This window comes from Dermacentor andersoni, chromosome 1 (genome assembly GCF_023375885.2).
Source record: "Dermacentor andersoni chromosome 1, qqDerAnde1_hic_scaffold, whole genome shotgun sequence".
NCBI lineage: Eukaryota > Metazoa > Arthropoda > Arachnida > Ixodida > Ixodidae > Dermacentor > Dermacentor andersoni.
In genome coordinates this window covers 116141559-116162102 of record NC_092814.1, presented here as the reverse complement: position 1 = coordinate 116162102, position 20544 = coordinate 116141559, and the positions used below count along the sequence as shown (strand labels likewise).

General features: G+C 46.8%; 1 protein-coding gene across 1 annotated transcript in view; it reads right to left on the bottom strand.

The window, feature by feature from the left end:
- The window catches only part of l(3)76BDm (trafficking protein particle complex subunit 8 homolog l(3)76BDm), a 161949-nt gene that overhangs the window by 127246 nt on the left and 14159 nt on the right, over positions 1-20544 (bottom strand). The window contains exons 6-7 of the mRNA XM_050191010.3: positions 19885-19960; positions 2620-2723 (exon numbers count right to left, since the gene is read on the bottom strand). Coding sequence (XP_050046967.1) covers positions 2620-2723; positions 19885-19960 — 180 coding nt within the window. The remainder of the gene's footprint in view (positions 1-2619; positions 2724-19884; positions 19961-20544) is intronic.

Sequence of the window (20544 nt, the reverse complement as noted above, 5' to 3'; positions counted from 1 at the left end):
AGAAAGTTCGGGGAGAGAGAGCTTCCGGAGGCCAGCACTCATACGACCAATCAGGGCCTGTCTCGGGGATGTGTACTCACATATTGACTTGACACTGGGAAGGAGGCACAAAGTTTGCACAGGAAATTGGCCCCGGCACGCTAGCCGTGTCTGCCATGTTGCCACTGGGGCAGCAGTTCCCGGAGATTGAGCTGAGAACCATGCATGAGCTGAGGAATGATGTACAGGAATGCACCTCAATTCCTACACTGGGTGCCTGTTAGGTTGCTAGTGCGCCAATAAAACAGAATCCTTGTTTTAAAATGTTTCTCTACCGGCACAGACCTACGAGACAAGTGGAAGAGATCCGTTCCATGGCAAGAGGATCTCGGCTTCACATTTGACTGGATGCACGTTCACATGTGTAAATAATATTTTGATTCGTTATTCATGCGGACATGTGCACAGTGAATGGAAATTTTGTGTCACTGCAATGTGAGCGATCTACGCTCAAAGCAGACATCATTACAAGAATTTTTGAAGGCCTGCCGGTTTGCTTACACTTGCTTACATGTATAAGTCTAAAGAACAGCCCCATCCAGTGACACGGTATTGTGCAATTACAATACATGCTTTAACGCAAAAGTGGAAAGCTGCCCGAATGCCAATTTAAATGGCACTTCTGATAGCCATTATATGCAACTGCACTTTTTTCCTTGACTTACGCAAGTTCCCTAACTTTTCTGACAGACACATTAGAAGTTAGCAGAGTATAGAATAGTGGTTCTCCAATTGCGATATCTAAACACAGCAACCCCCCCCCCCCCCCCCCTCTGAATTTCTTGAGGCGGTTGTAGGTGGTTCGGGAGGATCAGTCTGAAGACACACCTGTGATGAGCTTAGATGAAAGACCAACTGAGGAAAGGGAGAAAAAAATGAGAGGGAAAGACAGGGAGTTAAGCAAGCGCAAGGTCTGGCTGGCTACCCTGCAGTGGAGCAAGGGATACCGCAGTCATACGCTCACTTTCATTGAGCATTGAAACCCAGGTCCCTTGAAATGCAGATGCTAAATTGGCACCTGTGTGCAAGGTCACGGACATAATAAAAATAAATATTTCACATAAAATAAAGGAAAAGCACAATTTTTGAAGCGTCATGCAAGTGATAAGTTTAGAGCCCTCAGTGCTGATAATAGTGTGGACCAATATCCCAAAATTATTTCCTCTAAGAATTCAAAACTGTCATTTCTCTAGCATGCTCCCCAACTTTCTTTTTTTTTTTTTTACACTAATGAGGGCACTAAGAAAGGAGATGCCTGATTGATTGTCCGCTCACAGCCAGATGTCACAAGCAGGTTTTTCAGCCATTCCAATATGGAATGAATATGCATTTGTAATGTGAGAAGTTTGGCAAGTCAACTGCAATAACTCATTGCAAGATACATTCTTAAAACTGTTCCAGATCAGACATAAAACAAAAAACACAGTCAGCTGACACTGAAAAATAAAACTTCATTGTCTGCCAATTGGTTCATTATGAAAATGAAAAAAAAAAAAATTAGTTGTTTGGTTTGTTAGAAAACAAAACAAAAAAGATTTGCTACCTCTATTCTTTTTTTTCCTTTATTCCAGAAACTTTGTTCCTAACATGCAACAGCACTTTTCTAAGCAATGGTATACTGCAACTGACATAAAAAGGTTTTACTTCTGGTTGCTGCAAATATAACATCTTCCAGCTGTATTGGTCCTAGCTTAGCTATGGTTTCCAAGTGTACCATTGTGCACTGGAACGTAGTCAAGGGATCCTTGCAATATCCTGCGAAAGCATAAAGGAGTCCGTGAAGGTTAAAAGATTTACAACCACTAGTCTAGAGCAGTCAAACTACCGTAGTCTTTTAAACCCTTTGTTTCCAACTATACTACACCACTAATGGGACACTGAAGACAATTTCATACTTTGTTTAACTGTTTCCAGAGTCTCTACACCAAGTTCAATGGGTATTAGAATCATTTAAAGGCATATTTTACTATTTTTCTGAGAAATTGTTCTGGGAAAAAGAATGACATTTGTATCTCTTGCACATCCATTGGTGCATGGTGCTTCAGCTTGACTCAGCTACATGACATGAGGACTTGGCCAGCTAATGTTGCTAAAAATAGCCATAAACGAGAGGGTACTCTCGTGCAAATAAAGGGTTGCAATTTCACATTTGAGTCACTAAACACCAGATTCTGATACACACTTGGAAGATGGGTTGTCCATTATACGAATACTACTTCTGGTAAACAATGGAGGCCGACATCAAAGATTCCAGCATGTATAAATACAGGCTACTATGGATTTACTTCCGCACTGCAGTCCCCAGGTTACTAAAACATAGTTTTGAATTCACCTTCCCTTGCACCACTTGCATTACCACTTGCATCTGGCTTCATAAAGCAGACTCCCACTAACTGTTGTTATCCTTGATATACAAACTAAAACAAATATTCGACAAGTTCGAATAGTAAATTCTCGAATTGAATACAAATAAAATAAAAAACAACTATTTGGTTCATATCCAAAATTTCGAATATTCACATACTCCGACAGTACCAGTGCCGCATGATCTTCAAAGCAGCCTACTAAGAAATGGGTCACCTGTGGTTCCACAGTGGGAGGTGATGAGTCACCACTGCTTAATAAAGGGTGCTGCACCCCGCACTTCTCCCTTGGTGCCTCCTCAGATGGAATAACTTCTTCACCTTCAATAAACCAAAGAATGATGGCACAGCAAGATAAAGATACAGCCACCTGTCTTGTTAAATTGCTTGTTTACAGCATAAAACACGCAAAGCACACACACATGCATGCACGTGTGTATACACACACACACACAGCCATTAAATAGCAGTTCAGTAAACAAAAGACCTAAAAGATACCAGACAAACAAAAACTACCTGCCATTCAGAAACCTTCAGCTATATTTTTCAGCTAAGAAACAGGAACATTTGAAGTATTCAGCTGCATAATCTCAAGTTTATACTTTAGATACCCGACAAATAACACATTGGCTCTTTTTAGTCTAAATATGTGTGAGCAACCAAGAAGCAACCAAACAGAGTGCCAATTTTCATTCTTGATGAATGCTTGTGTCTGCAAAGTTACTTCAAAATTTCTAACAAAGAAAAAAAAACTCTTCACTTCGGAGAGCAAACAAAATGTACTGACGAAAAAAGCGTAGGTGCCCATTGCAGGTGATGGGCACCTACGCTTTTTTTCTTTTCACAAGCACTTAATTTCTTTTATTTACAATGAGTCGACAATGGTGCCAATGATATTATGATGTGTAGAGAGTGCTCATTTGCCAACATTCTTTCGAAAAAGTGTTTCAGGTTTATTATACATCAAACAAGGAATTTTAAAGCACACACACTGAAATATGCCTTTTCGCTGTTGTGCATAGCATCACAGTGCTTGCAATACCAGACTACAGCCCTTCACAAAGCATATACAAAGTGGCACATCGCATAGCATCTGGCTTTTCAATGTCATGCACAAAGTTCCATTGCTTCAATGCCAGGCTCTAATCCTTGTCTCTTCACTGTTGCAAATAGCACTTCTACATTTGCAATGCCAAGCTCCAGTCCTCCACGAAGCATGTGGGAGGGGTGCATTCCATTAAGCTGTGCCCCCCCCCCACACATATGTAAATTGTTCCTACTATTCCATCATATCAATACATCTGCCATGACACCGTGGTTAGAACAATCCAAGAAGTCATGAGCCCAGACCCTGCAGGGGCAAGTTTTTTTTTTTTATTATTATTCTCTCTCAAAACAATTTTTTTTTCTTTATTAGCCACAATATTGACTGAGAAGTGGCAGTACCATTGCAGCACTAGTGTGGAAAGGCAGCTAGCTGCACGCACAGCTACATACTATCAGCGTCAAAAGAAACACGAACAGCAGAGCACACAACTCAATGTATAGTGCGCACCCCGTCTAGTCATCACCATTGACAGGAACACACATCTGGTTCGATTGCACTGCGCAATGCTGCTCCCCCTATATACTGCGATATTTTCGTTTCTGATCTGGTTCTCTTTATTTGAGAGCGACAAAACATGGCAGCACAGTAATGATGACAGCGCAAACTGTACCACTCGCACCGTTTCTCGCTATTCATGTGACGCCGTTACCACATACGGTTTTGCCACAGTGGGCGATAATACTTGTTCTATACTATGTGATATTTTAGCTTCTGCTTTTTTTTATTTTTATTTTCTCGCTTTCAAATAAAAGAGAACCAGAACAGAAACGAAAAGGGAGCATCATTGGGCAGTACGGTCAAACTGGATATGCACACCTGTCAATGGCGATGACTGGACAGCGCGCACTATACCTTCAATTAGGCTCGCACAGTTCGCGTTTCATTTGATGCCAATAGTACACCAGTGAGAAAAAGCATATGGACCAGGGATTGTGAGATCAAGCTGAATTTTTCTACTGCATGTGACCGCAACTTGAAATGGAGAACTGCAGTCCAAACTTGGCACTGCAAACTGTCTAGTGCACTCGTCAATTTCAGTTAATGTATGCTAATTGCAAAGAAATTCAGTTTTTTCATAGTCCATATACTTTTGCTCACGGGTGTACACAGCGATACTTTGCTGTGAGCAGAAAGTAATAGCCGTCCGCAAAACCTGCCAATGGATAACAAAAGAAATTGTACGGTTGGAACAAAAGGCGAAGAAGACTAGAAAACAACATCGGAAGCACCCCTCTGAAAGTAATATGCGCAAACTTTCAGCGCTGCTCACTCGTTTAAGCCAAAGCATTAAAAACGCAAAGACCACTACCACAATGTCACTATGAAGCAATTTCTCCTTTCGTCCCCTGCAAAATTCTGGTGGCATTTTTCTTCAATATCAACAACCGTGCCCAGCCTCTGCATAATGGTGAAACAGCATCAGATAAATTACAAGTTGCAGAATCCTTCAACAACTTTTTCTGTTCCGTATTTACAGTTGAAAACGGTGAAAGTTCCATATTTTCAGCCCAGGACAGCACTCCCCCTATTAGTGATGTTATAATAATGAAAGAAGTTGTTCTAAAGCTTTTACTTAAGAGTGATACAAAAAAATCTTCTGGCGTCGATGACATACCCAACGAATTTCTTTCCCGGTATGCCGAATGGTGCTCTAAATTCTGATGTGTGATTTTTAATAAGTCATTATGTCTATCCGAGTTTAGCTATAATTGGAAATTTATAAAGATTGTTCCTGTGCCAAAAGGAGGAGACTCATCACTGGTTTATTCCTATCGAAGGGGAATTCACCAGCACCATCACCTATTCACCTGCACCATCTGAACCAGTTCACGAGGTGCTGCACCCTGCCATTCGTTTCAGCGGTGCAGCAATGACGCCCGCTGAACCACGACATTCGTTTCAAAAGGTGCAGGAAAGGTGCAAGGCTGATTCATGATTTTGCTGCACCCACTTGACTGTCAGTGCCCACTTGGTGAAGGCGTACAGGTGCAAAGGAACAGCACAGCAGACGATGCAGCACACAGGCACGAGCACTGTTAAAACCCCGCTTATGCACGTCTGATGTGTCTACGCAAGTGGTGGGGGGGGGGGGGGGGGTGTATTTACGCCCCAGAAGCCGATCATACCTGCAGCTCAGGACCTCTCACACTTATACTCGGTGCACATTAGTCTGACATAATATAACGCCTCCACCATGTATGCACCTTTGCATGTGTTTCAAGTGTCTCACTGAGCGTGCACTTCAGGAATTGAGCTGCACAATTTCTGAACTTCTCGTAAACTCTGAAATGGTTCACAGTGGTACAGGCGAATCGAACAGACCCTCTGTCTAGCCGCACTAAGCTGCTTAAAAATTACTACTGCAAAACTGAAGCGTCTAGAAATTCAGATTTTCCCTGAACCATTAGGGAATGGAAAGTACTACCTGCTGTGGCGGTTATCTGTGACACCATTGATTCATTCTTAATATTACTTAAAGGGCCCCTGAAACGGTTCGGACAAATTTTGTAGACACGTAGGGTACAGCTAAAGTTAATAATTCGCACCACAATTTGTGTGAAGCGTCTCATATTAAGAGAGCTATGGACGATTACAAGTTACGCTCCTCCATAGCCATGCATTTTCTCCTCAACTCGGTAGGCAAGTGATCGGGGCTAAGCTCCGCCTTCACTGGCTCTGCGTCATGATGGCATGTCGCGTCGTCTACTTCCGGTTCTCTAGGCGCAAGTGCGTAAAGCCTCTCCAACCTCTCCGGCAGCTGCTTGGCAGTCGACCCCAAGCTAGAGCTATCAAAGCAGCGTGCGTTGCAAGCATTCTGTTGCAGCGCCGAACATGTCTGGTATTCTGGTAACCACAGGCAAGCTGGGCGTTTCAGCGGATGGGTGGAGGCATAAACTCAAGCTGATAAAGCAACTTTAGCGCAGACGTACGAGAGCAGCCTGATCGGTCTCCCCGGTCCAGCCACCCGTTGGCGCAGAGCTTAACCAGCCAAAAAATAGCTAATATTTGCTCTAACCAAGTGTAAAACATTTTAAACATTTACAAAAACAATGTGTTAATGATTACACTCCTGCGAAAAATTTACACCTGCAGCAAAGAATACGCTTCGTTAGCGGTATTGTGTTTAGTTGAGCTCTGTGCCACCAGGCGGCTGCACCTTGCAGATCATTCAGTTAGCAAGCACAGTTAGCAATAGTAGTAGAAAGCAGAAAGCACAGTTAGTAGAAAGCACATTTAGCAATGGGGGATCAGAAAATTTGGATGTGGCAGTTCATAGTGTTTAAATTTTTTTTTTTATTGTTAAACTGGGTAGGACATTAGGCTGTAAAATAGCAAGAGCTTGGTGGTGCAACCCACCGCCCCGTTCCAAAGGGGACGCTCATAACACCCACCCACCCACCCACCCAAGTCTGCATTCCTTTACACCAAAGCTAAATAGCAAGTTCATGCATCTACTTCTATGCTAGTACAAATATTGTTTTGTTTCACTTTGCCGCAAAATTAGAAAAACTGCTGCTAATTTCAGCTATGTCACTCTGACCTTAACAGGGTCGCCAGGTTGTTTCAAAATTTTCAGAGAATGAAGTAACTTTTATCATAGTAACAGTTCTAACAAAAACCTCTCTTTGCATAGTTATGTGCACAGAAGCTTTGTGAAAAAGCTTTTTAAATTGTTTAAGAGCCAAATCGGTAATACATCAAGCTATAGCGAATGCCACACATAACTGTGAAAGGAAACTCATAACTGCAGGCAACTTACTGTTATGACACTCTGCGTAAGAGAACTGTGATGCCACATGTGTTGCTCATGTAATAAATACCTCTTATACATTATGCCTCAAAGATAGATAGATAGATAAACTTTATTAAAAGAATAATCAGAAAAACTGCTAATGGTCGGGGCCCTTAGTCCAGGGCTCCGCTGGCTCTTGCCATCTTCTCAGCTCTCTTAATCAGCTTGAGCTGGTCGTCGAGGGCCGAGCTGGACAGCAGTGCCTCCCATTGCTCCCTCGTTGTGTTCGTGTCTGGGTGTTCTATGTTGTGTAGTGTGCACTCCCACGTAATGTGGTATAGGGTTGGTGTGGCCCCACACCATGGGCATTCGTCCCTGTAGGCTGTGGGGTGTATCCGATGTAATATGTGTAGGTTCGTGTAAGTGCCTGTCTGGAGCCTACGCCAGGCAGCGGCTTCTTCTGTGGTTAGGTTTCGATGGGGTGGTGGATATCGCAAGCGACGTCCTCTGTGGTAGTTCACGATGGCTGAATACTCGAGGTCGACAGGGTCCAGGTCTTCTGCAGCCGGCGTGATGAGTGCTCGGTTATGTACGAATCCTCGAGCTGCTCTGTCGGCTTGCAGGTTGCCCGTGATGCCAGTGTGGCCCGGTATCCAGATGATGGTTTGGGTGGTGAAGTCCTCAGAGTCCTTGAGTATTCCGGCTAGGACTTGTGCAGCAGGTCTTCCAATTCTACCCTGTAGGAAGTTGCGACAGGCCTGCTGGGAATCCGTGAGGATCGTCAATGGTTGGTTTGCGTGTAGGCCCTCGCGGATGGCTAACGCGATGGCCAGCTCTTCGGCTTCCGTAATCGTGCAGGGGCGGGTCGATGCCGCGGAGGTAACGTGGCCTCGGTGGTCGCATGCCACTGCAACTGCGCCCTTGTTGTTCGTCCCATACATGGCGGCGTCCGTAAAACGGGCCGTTGTACTGAACCTGAACGCTTTCTCCATGTACTGGGCCCTTGCTCTCCTCCTGCCGGAGTGTAGGTTAGGGTCCATGTTGCGTGGTATCGGGGCAACGTGAAACCTGTCCTGGACGTGACGAGGTATCAAGCAGGTTTCTTGGGTTCGTGTTGTTATTGCTGGGAACCCCAAGGTTTGTAGGACCTGCCGGCCCGTGCGAGTCCGCGCAAGTCTCTGTTGTTGCGAGACGTAATGGGCCTCTGTCAGTTCGCTGAGGGTGTTGTGCAACCCTAGCGCCAATAATTTTTCAGTCGATGTACTCATCGGCAGGCGGAGAGCGGTCTTCAAAGCCATCCTCAAAAGTGTGTCGGCCTGCTTTGTCTCGGACTGTGTGAGGTGGTAGTAAGGCAGGCTGTACGTGATTCTGCTCACCACCAGGCTACTGACCAGTCGGAGGGTGTCCTTTTCCTTCATGCCTCTGTTTTTGGATGTTACGCGGGAGATCATGCGTGATACCGCCTTGACACTGGTTTTAAGGAGTGTAAGGGTGTGTGTGGCCCGCTGGTTGGACTGCAGCCACATGCCCAGCACCCTCAGCAATGGCTTCTCTGGTATGAGGCCCCCGTTGAGGCGTACCTCGAGTCTTCTTGTTGGGTCTGTGGGGACTGTGTGGTTACCCCGGCCTCGCCAGACTCGTAGGAGCTCAGATTTCTCGGGGGAGCATTGTAGACCCCGTTGGCCGACGTAATCTTGGATGAGATTTGCTGCAGTTTGCAGCCGTTCTTCTTTTTCAGCGAGGGACCCTGTTGTGGTCCAGAGCGTTATATCGTCTGCGTAGATTGCGTGCCGAAGACCTGCTACATCCTGCAGTTTGCTTGCGAGACCGATCATGGCGACGTTGAACAGCGTGGGAGAGATGACAGCACCTTGTGGTGTGCCCTTGTTGGGAGGGTGGTACACTGGAGTCTGGATCTCTCCCATCTTCAGCTCCGCCGTGCGGTGGCTCAGGAAGCTCTGAACATACTTGTACGTTCGCTCGCCGCAATTGGTGTCGGCCAGCCCTTCTAGGATTCCTTGGTGGCTGACGTTGTCGAAAGCCCCTTTGATGTCGATTGCTAGAATGACGTGTTCGCCGCTGCGGGAAACGTTACTGAGGACTTCTTCCTTGATTTGAAGTAGCACATCTTGTGTGGACAGGCCTGCGCGGAAACCGAACATGGTGTCCGGCAGGTGCTTGTTATCTTCCAAGTGTCTCTGTAGTCTCGTGTTTATAATTTTTTCGTACACCTTGCCGAGGCAGGACGTGAGCGATATGGGTCTGAGGTTTTCAATTGCCAATTTCTTGCCCGGTTTAGGGATCATGATTATTCGTGCGTGTTTCCACATTGCCGGTACAGTACCTTGTTCCCAGTGTTGGTTGAGAAAGGCCGTGAGCGTGGAGATAGACTTGTCGCTCAGGTTTCTGATCATCGAATTCGTGATTTGGTCCGTGCCCGCCGCTGTGTTACGGGTGGTGGCTGCGATGGCTGCTCTCAATTCGTTTTCGGTGATAGGTTCGTCCATTAGTGGGTTGGGTTGTCCTGTGTAGGGTGTTCTACATGGTTGTGTGGGAGTGGGATCTCCATAGCACTTGGTCTTGATGGCATCGATGAGGTCTTGTTGGCTCCCTGGGTAGGTGTGTAGTAACCGTTCCAGAGCCCTGTGTCCTTCTCCTTTGGTTTTGGTGGGGTCCAGGATGGCTTTGAGGATGTGCCACGTTTTGGCCGTGTCCAGCGTGCCACCGAAGGAGTCACAGAATCTATACCAGTTCGCTGAGGCGAGTTGCATGGCATATTCTTCTGCTTCCGCTGTTATTTGTGCTATGCGCGTCCTCAGTTTCCTGTTATATTTCTGTTTTTTCCAGCGGCGGGTAAGGCCCCTTTTGGCATCCCACAGGTGTAGCAAGTGGGGATCCACCTCTGGGGTCTCTTCCGTTCTGGCGATTTCCTTTGTGTGGCGTTGTTTATGTCGACGGAGATTGTCGCACCAGTCTTCCAGGTTCGTGATTGTGTCGGCATCCTGTTCTTGGGATTCCCTGATTTTTCGCCAGTCAGTGAGTTTAGCTGTGCCGATCTGCCTGCGTAGGCGTCCAGTCTGTAGTGTTATGTTTAGTATGTAGTGATCGCTGCCTAGGTTTTCGAGTGTGTTGAGCCATTCGGCTCGCGTGGTTTGAGTGATGAAGGCGAGGTCGGGAGTGGTGTCGCGTGTTACGCTGTTCCCTTCCCTCGTCGGTATGTTCGGGTCTGTGATGAGTGTGAGGTGGCATTGTTCAATTAGTGTTTGTAGCTGGAGACCCTTCCAATCCTGCCTCAGGTACCCCCATAGCGTGTTCTGAGCGTTAAAGTCGCCGATGATTACCAGGGGACTGTCTTTAGCGAGGCGGAGGGTGTCCCCAAAGAGTTTTCCGATGTTTGCCCGCCTTTGGCTTGGGGGGCAATAAATATTGAGGATGAAGGCGCTCTGTTTCTGATTGCCTTTGTATATTATTTCGAGAAGTACATGTAGTATGTCCACGTCGTCTATGGGTTTGTGTTGTATGGTTGTGATGTTTCTGTCTACTAGTGTGGCTACCTTCCACTTGTCGTCTTGACTTGTGTGGTATTCTTCGTAGCCATGTAGTGTTGGTCGGGTACCGGGCTCTTGTAGGGCTATGACCCCCGGTGGCTTTGAGGAATGGGCGATCAATTGTGTCAGCAGCCCTTTCTTCCTCCGGTACCCACGGCAGTTCCATTGCCAAATTTCTAAGTTTTCTTTGACTTGCCTGTATCGTCTAGGCATTGTTGGACGTTGTGGTCGGTGATGTTACGATTTGCTGCGGGGCTGCTACAGGTGTGGCCTTGTAAAGGTTCTGTCGTAGCGTCTTTCGTAGTTTTATGGAGTGAAGCTGGTTCCTAAGCTTGCTATCTACAGTGGATTCCATGTGTTTTATTGCTGCATCTGTGCGTTGTATTGCAGTCTGTGTTATTTGTTCCAACTGGGCGCGTGTAGCGTCCATGAAGGCTTGCATCTGGGTGCGGATGGCATCGACATGGGTTTGTAGGTCAATGATGTCCTTGTGCGGAGCCATCTCTTGTGGTATTTGTGTGAGCTGTATCACTTGTTGTTTGAGTTGTCTGTTTTCTTGTGTGAGTGTTTGTATCTGTGCGCGCATGGTGGCGAGTTCTTGTTCCAATTTAACAGATGGTGGCGTCTGCGGTTTCTTATACGAGGGGGAGGCTACTGCTGCCCAGCTTACCTCGTGTTCTTTGGTGGTAGTCCTCTTGAGTGAGGCTTCCTTGGTCTTTCGGTGGTGTTGCTGGGGCCCCTTGTCTTTGAGTGCCGCGGTGGCTGGTGCTGCCTGCTGTCCTTGTTTGGGCGCCGACCGAGATCGCCGTCTGGGCGACCGAAAGTGAGACCGGGGGCGAGAGCAGGAGCGGGACCTGGACCTTGGGTTGGAACCGGACCGGGATCCGTAGATGCTCGGAGACTCCGAGTAGTCGGAGTCTTCCCGCTCGGAGCTGAACCATCGCGGGCGAAGGTCAGCCGCCTTGGTCGACTGAGTGACCGGGCGAGGCTGTCGTTGGGTTTTGGGTGTAGTGGTGGAGGTAGACTTCCATCTGGGTGGAATGCGCTTGAGCTTGTTGTTGCACTCTGTTGCGGCCGTGAGATGGGCCCCTCCGCACAGGGCGCACTTCGGAACACAAGTGTGTCCGGCGTCTGGGTTAATGTGGTTGCAAACGTTGCACGCACGAACCGTTGGGTTGGGGCAGACGTCTGGTCGGTGTCCGGTGATTCTACAGATGGAGCAGAACTGTCTTGTCGGCTGGTAGTCTCGGCAAGGCATCTCCCCTCCGTAGTAATACACAAATCTAGGCACCTGGGGTCCCTCGAAGTGGAGTAGGGCTGTCTGGGATTGTCCCAACATACGGGCCCGCACGATGCGGACTCCATGTGTGCGGACCCGAAGATTCGCCATAAGCTCTTCTTCGCCGGTGCCTGCGTCGATGCCGTGTACGACACCTTTAAGCAAGCCCTCGGGTGCTGATAGATACACCTTCACAGGGTGTGATCGTCCGTGAAAGGTGAGGCTCATAATTTTCATGAGGGTGGCCGCCGTGGCCTCGTGAGGGGTGCTCACGATGATGATGTTCGAGCCATGTCGCAGGCGGACGATGAAATCATCCCCCTTGCAGGTCGGCGCACCTCCGGTGGCTTGGACGATCGCCTTGGCCACCTGGTGGGTCTGTAGTTTTCGAACTATGAGGCCCGGGGTCGGGCGGATAATGATTTTCATGTCAGTGCGCGGGAGTGGAGGCGCGCGTCGGCGAGGCCTGCTCCTTGCAGCCGCGTCTTCAGAAATAGGTGTTCCGGCTCCGCGCTCTTCGCAGGTAGCTTGCGACGTGGCTTTTGCGGCGGCGGCTGGCGCCTGGGTTAGAGCTAGCCCTAACGGTGTGGCTTTCGATGGCGGGGTTTGCCCGACTGGGTCTTGCTCACCAGTGGATTGTTGTTTTTGAAGACGGCGTTTCCGATGAAGGGAAACGACCGTTTGCCACTGAGATTCTTGATTGTGGAGCTGCTCCGAGAGGACGGGAGACGGCCCAGGCAAGGCCTCGTCAGGCAGGGGTCTCGGGTGACTCTCGGATAAGACTTCCATGGTTTCGGTGTCGGTGGGTTGGTGGGCAATGGTGCCTGGGTTTTCCGCGATCGTAGCGTTCCGGGCTGGGTCGCCCCCACAGCTCACCGTAGAAACGGTGGCTGCTTGCGGGTCTCCGAGCTCCCGCGCGCCAGCGTTCGGTGTTAGGGCTAACCCTACCGTCGGCGTGGCTGAACGAATAGGGCTCTCGTTGGTCTTAAAACTGCGGCTCACCGATGTTCGGTTCCGTAGAATCCCCTTGATGTTTAGAAATATATTCCGCTGATCCCAGTGGTACCAGCAGACTTTGTACGGTTGGAAAATTTGAAATCACGGAGCCGATGCAAAGCACGTCTGCACGCTTCGAGCTTCTTGTTCTTCCCCTCAAACAAACAGCATGGTACAAGTGATTAAATATATGAAGGCAGCCTTACTTGAATGATGACATCTATGCATCTTGACTGCGTACTATTACTATGGCACTTTTTGGTGCATAGGACCAAAGTGCACAGGTGCCACAAATGATATGACAAAATACACTCTCCGTAGCAGCACCATAATCACATTTTCTAGTTTTGTAGAATACCTCAGGCACTAAAGCTAGCCATTAAAACCCTAGATGAGTGCCATTCAAATATAATGTAGAGTTCTAAGATTGGGTGTATTACATCGTAGGTAGTACTTCAACACTGCCTGATCGGAGTTATGTGGGATGTCAAAAAACGCACAACTTTTAACTAATTAAGATGAGTAGATACTGAAGCCCTTCATTCGTGGCCCACAGCAACCAACTTATCATGACGCACATGAAATGATGAGCGGTTATCAAATTGTCTGTGGCCAACAGAGGGTGCAATTATGCAGGGCCCATTTGACGAGAGGCATAACTGATCTTATTATAGTGCAACAAGAGCATGAAGCTTGGTGCTTCTGTTTATCGTCAAAAAAGGCAGACAAGCTATCATAATTTCACTAATGCCACGGTACAACAGTGTTTACAAAATATGCACATCACACATGCACATCCGCCTGAGTCCACCACGCTTCGACTACGCTTAATCTCACCACAAATATGATAAGCCTTACGAAAAGCCTAGAACCACAAATGCCAGTGAGATATCTGTATAATGACTAGCACCATTAAGAAGAGAAACAGAAGTTAAATTGCTCTGCAATAAAGTGTGGCTGCTTAAACATTTCAGACAAGCTGGCATGAACAATGCTAGATACAGGACGTATAGGTAGGTACTATTTCTAAAAAGCTGTGAAGCACTTTGCCCTTTGTTCTGCAAATGTCTTGAGAAAAAATATGTGGATTTCACGCACTATGGGAATCTATGTAAGCGAAGCTTTCTGCGCTGTTTGCATTGATTGACGATAATTAGAGGTGATGTTGACAGTGCATGTTTAATTTTTTCAACTTTTAGCCCAACACGAGAGTGGTGAGTTGATGTTAAATGTTACATGTGCACCACTGCTGTTTGTCTGCTTAGTACACAGAACACACAGGGGTAGGTGTTTGCTTGAAGCGTTGTTATGCACCATGCTTCATAACCTATGAGAGGGTTGAGCATATGAAATTGCTCCACATGGCACATCGCATCGTGGCAGAAGTATTATAATTGAACTATGGGGCTGTACGTGCCAAAACCACAATCGGATTATGAAGCACGCCATAGCGGCGGACTCCAGATTAATTCTGACACCGTGGTGTTCTCTAACGTGTTCCTAAATCTAAGTGCACAAGTGTTTTTTATTTCGCCCCCATCGAAATGCGGCTGCACCGGTCAGGATCAAACCCGCGAACTCAAGCAATGCCATAACCGCAAAGCTACCGTGGCAGGCACAGAAGTGTTGATTTGACGTGCGACCGCTTCCACAGTGTCGCCTAGACCCTACGGTGCGTTTTAATGCGGCTCTGCTTCTGCACACCCTGCGTAGTTGTCCACTTGACAAATTTGCATGGTGTCTATTTTTCAGAAATAGCAGAAACGTGCCATACCTTGAACTTAACTTTATACCGCTTGCCCGCAACTGCAGTCGTGTCTACAGTAGTAGCGTTTTCTTGCCTTCTCACATCACCTTTTCCCAATCTCCCCCCCCCCCCCCACTCTATGGGAACTGCAAGCAAAGAGTGGCAAGGCTGTTACTCGCTCATTTCACGACTGCGTCGGTCCTACCCACAGGGGTAGGACTTCCCATATTCATTTTGGAGTAATTTTTGGAGCAAGTAAAATTGCTTTTTGGGTAACTTTGGAGCAGAAAAAATTGCATTTTGGAGCAGCTTGAAGCAGATTAAATTTCATTTCAGAGCAGTTTGGAGCAGACAAGATTTCATTTTGAAGAAGTTTGGAGCAGGCCAATCTGAATTTTGGTGGAATAATGGAATATGGCAGCGCACTTCAATGCCACAATGAAACAGAATAAACCAACAAGAGCGCTAAACAGCAACTTTCTTAAGCAACGTTTTAAGCTAAATTTTGAAGCGGATTACTCTACTACTGAAACCATCTAGTGCATGCAAATTTGGTAATGGTGCCTGTAGATATTTAATTAGTGATAGAAATCACAAAAACATGCATTCTGCAATAGTGAGTCCAAAATTTCGAAGAGTAGCCCAAGACATTTTTTATAAATACATTTTTCTTCAATGTCTCGACAGTGTGGGTGAAGTGCCTGGAAAAGTGCTTCATTAATAGACCCTACTGAGAAACAATAGTTATGAACTACTGTGGTTTATTACTGCGATAGGCATATTTATGCTGGCGTGACCGGCATTGCCGTGATCTTCCTTATTAAATTTAAGGGTAATAACACTGCCACCGTGCGCCGTAAGCGGCGTGTGCGAGTGAAAGCGTGTGAGGATGAGGCGACGATGGTGGCTCAATCTAGCGTGCACAAGGGAAGAAAGTGGGGAGAAAGCATGCCGTCTTCCGTCGCGCCGAAGGCACCGGGGCAGGACAGAGGGTGTTCTACTCTGGCAACTGCTGCATATGGTGCGGCCACACGGGCCCTATCTTGAAAGTGATCTGCGATGGGGACAGAGTGCCTGCAACAAGTGCTGATAGATTTTTGTCTGCTGTGCTTGCTTATTTGAAATTATGTTCAAATTTTCAGAATAATTCCACTATCATCAGGGGTGCGACTCCTGTGCGAATTGCACCATTCTGATACAAACACAAGTTCACCGAAATTGCGCCACACTGCACCAGAACGGCTGTGGCATGTGTGGTTGGCAGCGAACAGCGAGTGTATTCATTTCCCGAAAAAGAGTGCAGCCATTTACATTCCGCACACCGCACGACGACGGCGCCTCCTGCACACTGCCACGTAATTTTCAGGCTTAAAACACTGGACTTTTCAGCGCTTCCGGCAGATGGCCGGCGCGCGCGGGCAGTGCCGGCTGTTAGCCCTTCGCCCTTAGCGCTTCGTGATAGGTCAAAATGGCTCCGGCCTCGCCCATACGGGCATAAAAACAGATTGGAATAGTTTTAAATTATATATGCCCTGGGCACAGAGACGCCTGCCCGCTAACCTCCTGCAGCGCACGCCTCCCTGATATCTAGTTAGTTCACAGCACCCTCAGCATACTTTTCATTGTTTTGCACCTCATCTAGGGAGCACCGCGCCACTCGGCCCGCTCAACCAAATTCTAATATACCCTAAATACAGCCGTCCTGGCCGTTTCGACAGCATTGACAACAGTAGGGAGTGGCCATGCGCGCCCTGCCCACCTGCCGTAAGTGCCGAAAAGTCCAGTGTTATAAGCGCAAAAATTAAGAGGAAGTGTGCTGGAGGAGTCGTCGTGCGGTGTGCAGAATGTGAATGGCTGCACTCTTTTTTCGGAGAATGAACACACTTGCTATTTGCGGCTAAGCACACATGCTGGAGCTGTTCTGGCGCAGCATGGCACAATTTTGGTCAATATTCTGTGTTTGGCACAGTTTGGCATAAGAATTTGAGTTTGTATCAAAATGGCGTAATTGGCACAGAAGTCCCACCTCTGTACCCATTCTGTGCCTCCTCTCCCGTCCCCCTCTCTGCCATTCTATCTAGTTTCCTTCTGGACTTGCATGTTATTAGAAAGGTAAGTGGTAAGTGGCAACACCCAAGGAGCTCCGGAGGGCACTGTGCACATTCGACCCAATGCAAAGGTCCAAACAAGTTTCTAAAGTCACCTTTACTCTCTGCTGCACTCCTGACAGGTATACACAGGCTCTGAACCACCCCCAGATGTGGTGTGCCATAAACAGTGGCTACAGCAGCAGCAGCAGTGGGAAAGTCAAAGGAAGAGACAAAGAAAGCTTCACTTTAAAATATAAAATTAAAATTTCCTATACACTAAAAGGAGTGGAAAATCGTGATCCACCCAACACTAACACGAAGCTACATGGGTTCCTTCTCAGAAACAAAGTTTCGTAGTTAAAGAAAAAATGTTCCTGGTCCAGGGACAAATCAAAGTTCTTCCACCATACAAGCATTTACAAGACTGATTTGCCACAACCAAAGGAGTTTAGAAAGCATGAAAGTACGAAGCATTGTCAGTTGGTTTGCATTCAACATAGCAAAGAGCACAGGTAATGGAAAAAGGGAGACAAACTTGGCACAGCGTAATTGTTTTAGTCATATAAAAAACAAGATGCTAAAACTAAGACCACAAAACTAAATAAAACAAGACGCTTTCGTGAACTGCAGTCGCTGGCCGCAAATCATGTTCAACTACCCGGCAGTGATTAAAATTACAGAAAATGTCATGTTTCATTTTGGTATGGTCATGCACCCTCTCTGTGTATTTGTTCGCTGGTGTCGCTGGATCTAGGGCCAGAGCCATCGCTGACCCTGTAGACCTCCATCGTGCCGATCTTGCAAACAACATGCTCAGGCAGCGTGTAACCGAAGCAGCATTTATCATTTCTTCAGAGACCAGCTTGCACATTAAGAATGGCATTTATCATCTTAGTGGATATTCTGCTATTTAACTTAGATTTACCCACATTTAGCTGGCTGAAAACACACTCAACTTCCACATTGGAGCATGCCAGCACAAGTCCTGATAAAGCGCAAATAGCCAACTGCATTTTTGGATGTATTTCACCAGAGCCACTCACAAGCTGAAATCCCCTAACGCACATTGCGAAAATGGTGAAGAGTGAAACTGCTATGAACTGCTGAAGCTGCTAGAGCTATAGAGTGGAGGCATGGAGGAAGAAATGCGAAGCACTGTTTGTGAATGAAGATCATAATTTCTTCTTCCTTCTAAAGGGACATGATAAGCTGTATATTAGTGACGTGAAGTACGAATATTTCAAAAAAAAATCTTACGTTTTTATATTGCCAGAAAAGAAGGCAACATTACACAAAAACCACTAAAAAACCCACCACCTGCAAGCGAAGAAATTTTGCCGCTAGGACGGGCAAAAAAAAAAACTAAATTTAGAAGGAGAACTGCTAAACTGGCAACACTGCTGTGGCCCTGCCAGATGATAAGATCATCACTTCTGTTTATCACAAGCTTCCTCTGAGACAAACAATGTGGATGGCACCCACCTTTTGATGACCTTTCTCCTTTTTCTGTTACCTCCCATTAGCTGTCACTGAGGCTCAAGCTCAAAGAAAGGGGTCACACATGGCAAAACAGCTAAACAACTGATGCTAATCTAGAGGCATTGGCTTCTGCCTATTTTGAGCTTCATAGGACCAGGAGGAACACACAAGCCCCCCCAAAAGCCTGGTGACAGTTCCTATCACTTGCAGAGTCGCTCTATAGCTACTAACAAATGGCATTTTATAGACTTAAGCAAATAATAGAAAAAAAAATTCATTCTCGTGTCTTACTTGCTGTAGGGGTTGGGGACGGACTTCGGGATGAAAACAAACTGGGAGGATTTATTTTACATTATTTACAGTGAGGTGAGAGTCAAGTAACAGTCGTACAGTCATTACGGGCCGGCAGCAACTCGGACGCTGCGGCCCGCGGCAAGCAGTTCGAGAGAGATGAATCCGGGAATGCTCTGGAATCTCTGGGATCTCTTCTGCTCCCGGTCTGCGTTTCTTAAACCCTTCGAGGTCTAGAAGACGTGTCATGTTCGGCCAATGGGAGAGCCCGCTCAGATGACGCCACCTTCGGCCAATGGTAGGCACCCGTGCGGTGATGTCACACCCGGCGGCTCCCCGCGGTCTTGCCTTGCTGTGGTGCAATGCTCTCTTCAAAGGCGGCCGGTGAGGCGACGCTTGGGCCCCAATTGTCCGAGGGCCCACCTACTCCCGGCGGTACGGCTCCGCTGGCTTGCAAATGCCGTCTTCAAAGGCGACCGGTGCGACGCTGCCAGGCCTTCCCGGTACATCACAGCCGTCTGGCTTCGGGACTCATGTTACCTGGAACAGTGCCGGGCTATCCCCTCGCTTTCTGGAAGAACCAAGCATTGAATAGCTCCACCGGCGGCGTACGAAGTGGGGGCCTTCAACTTGTTTGCTCGAGCGCTCCTCTGGAATGTGCTTTCCGCGTTTCTGCGCTTCTCAATTAGTTGTACGGCGATTCGATGTGGTCTGGGGAACTCGAAGTAGACGCAGGAAACAGCCCCATATCTAACACTTTCCAAAACAACGATATGGATATGAGGCACACCGTAGTGGGGAACTCCAGAATAAGTTTCACCCCCTGGGGTTTTTTAACATGCCCCCAATGCACAAGACACAAGTGTTTTTGCATTTCACCCCCGTAAAAATGTGGCTGCCGTGGCCAGGATTCGATCCTGCTACCTCGTGCTAAGCAGTGCGACACCATAGCTGCTAAGCTACCACAGCAGGTAAGCAAATTATATTTAATAATCTGCATATACACCTTAGTGTTATGACACTGCAACCACCATATCACGTTTCTGTGACAGCATGCAATGATAGTTTACCAATATATTCTGGATTTCTAGGCACAAATTTTTTTTTTTTTTTTCGCAGAATCACTCTTTTTTTTTTTTTTAAATACTACACTTTTACAAGCTGTATGTATAGTACACGCAGAGATCTTAGTGAGAAAGACTCAAACTTACCTTGCTGAAAGGCATCTTCATCAAGAGAAGAGTTACTTCCTCGAAGTTTATCAGGACACTCCAAATTACTTGTCACCTGCCGATGAAACAACAGCAAAAACTATATAAGTCATTCTGTCAATAACATAGAAGGAAAGGATGAGAGGAACAAGGCAAGTCAATGCTGACCACCTTTACCTAGACCAAGATACTTTTCTCATACACTGACCAACTTTCAAGATGGAGGAACAGCAAGACAACAGTTCTGTTCCCTCATAGTATAAAAAAGTGCATTAAAAATGCACTAGAGCAGAAAGCAGCAATGGCAACCTTGTGCAACTCAAGGTAAACATGCTTAAGTGGAGGGAACTGAGAGAAAAAGAACAAGTTCATTTATGGTAGAATTCCCAGTTAGACTGGTTGAAATCAACTGAAGCAAGCAGAACCCATCTGGAAATTTCACCGTTAGTTCAAATGATTTGTATTTTACATAGGAGGTGAATGACACACTGAAAAAGTATCACATTTGATTTTCATAAATATGCTATCTACCCCTGCTTACGAAAAAGCCATATGCCACCGCTAATGATTCGTCAGGTATGACTAAATCAAGCAACTGCTACAGCGACTGCACTAGCCTTTCTTAATGAGAGGGTGAACAGCACATTGCAGGCATCCAAA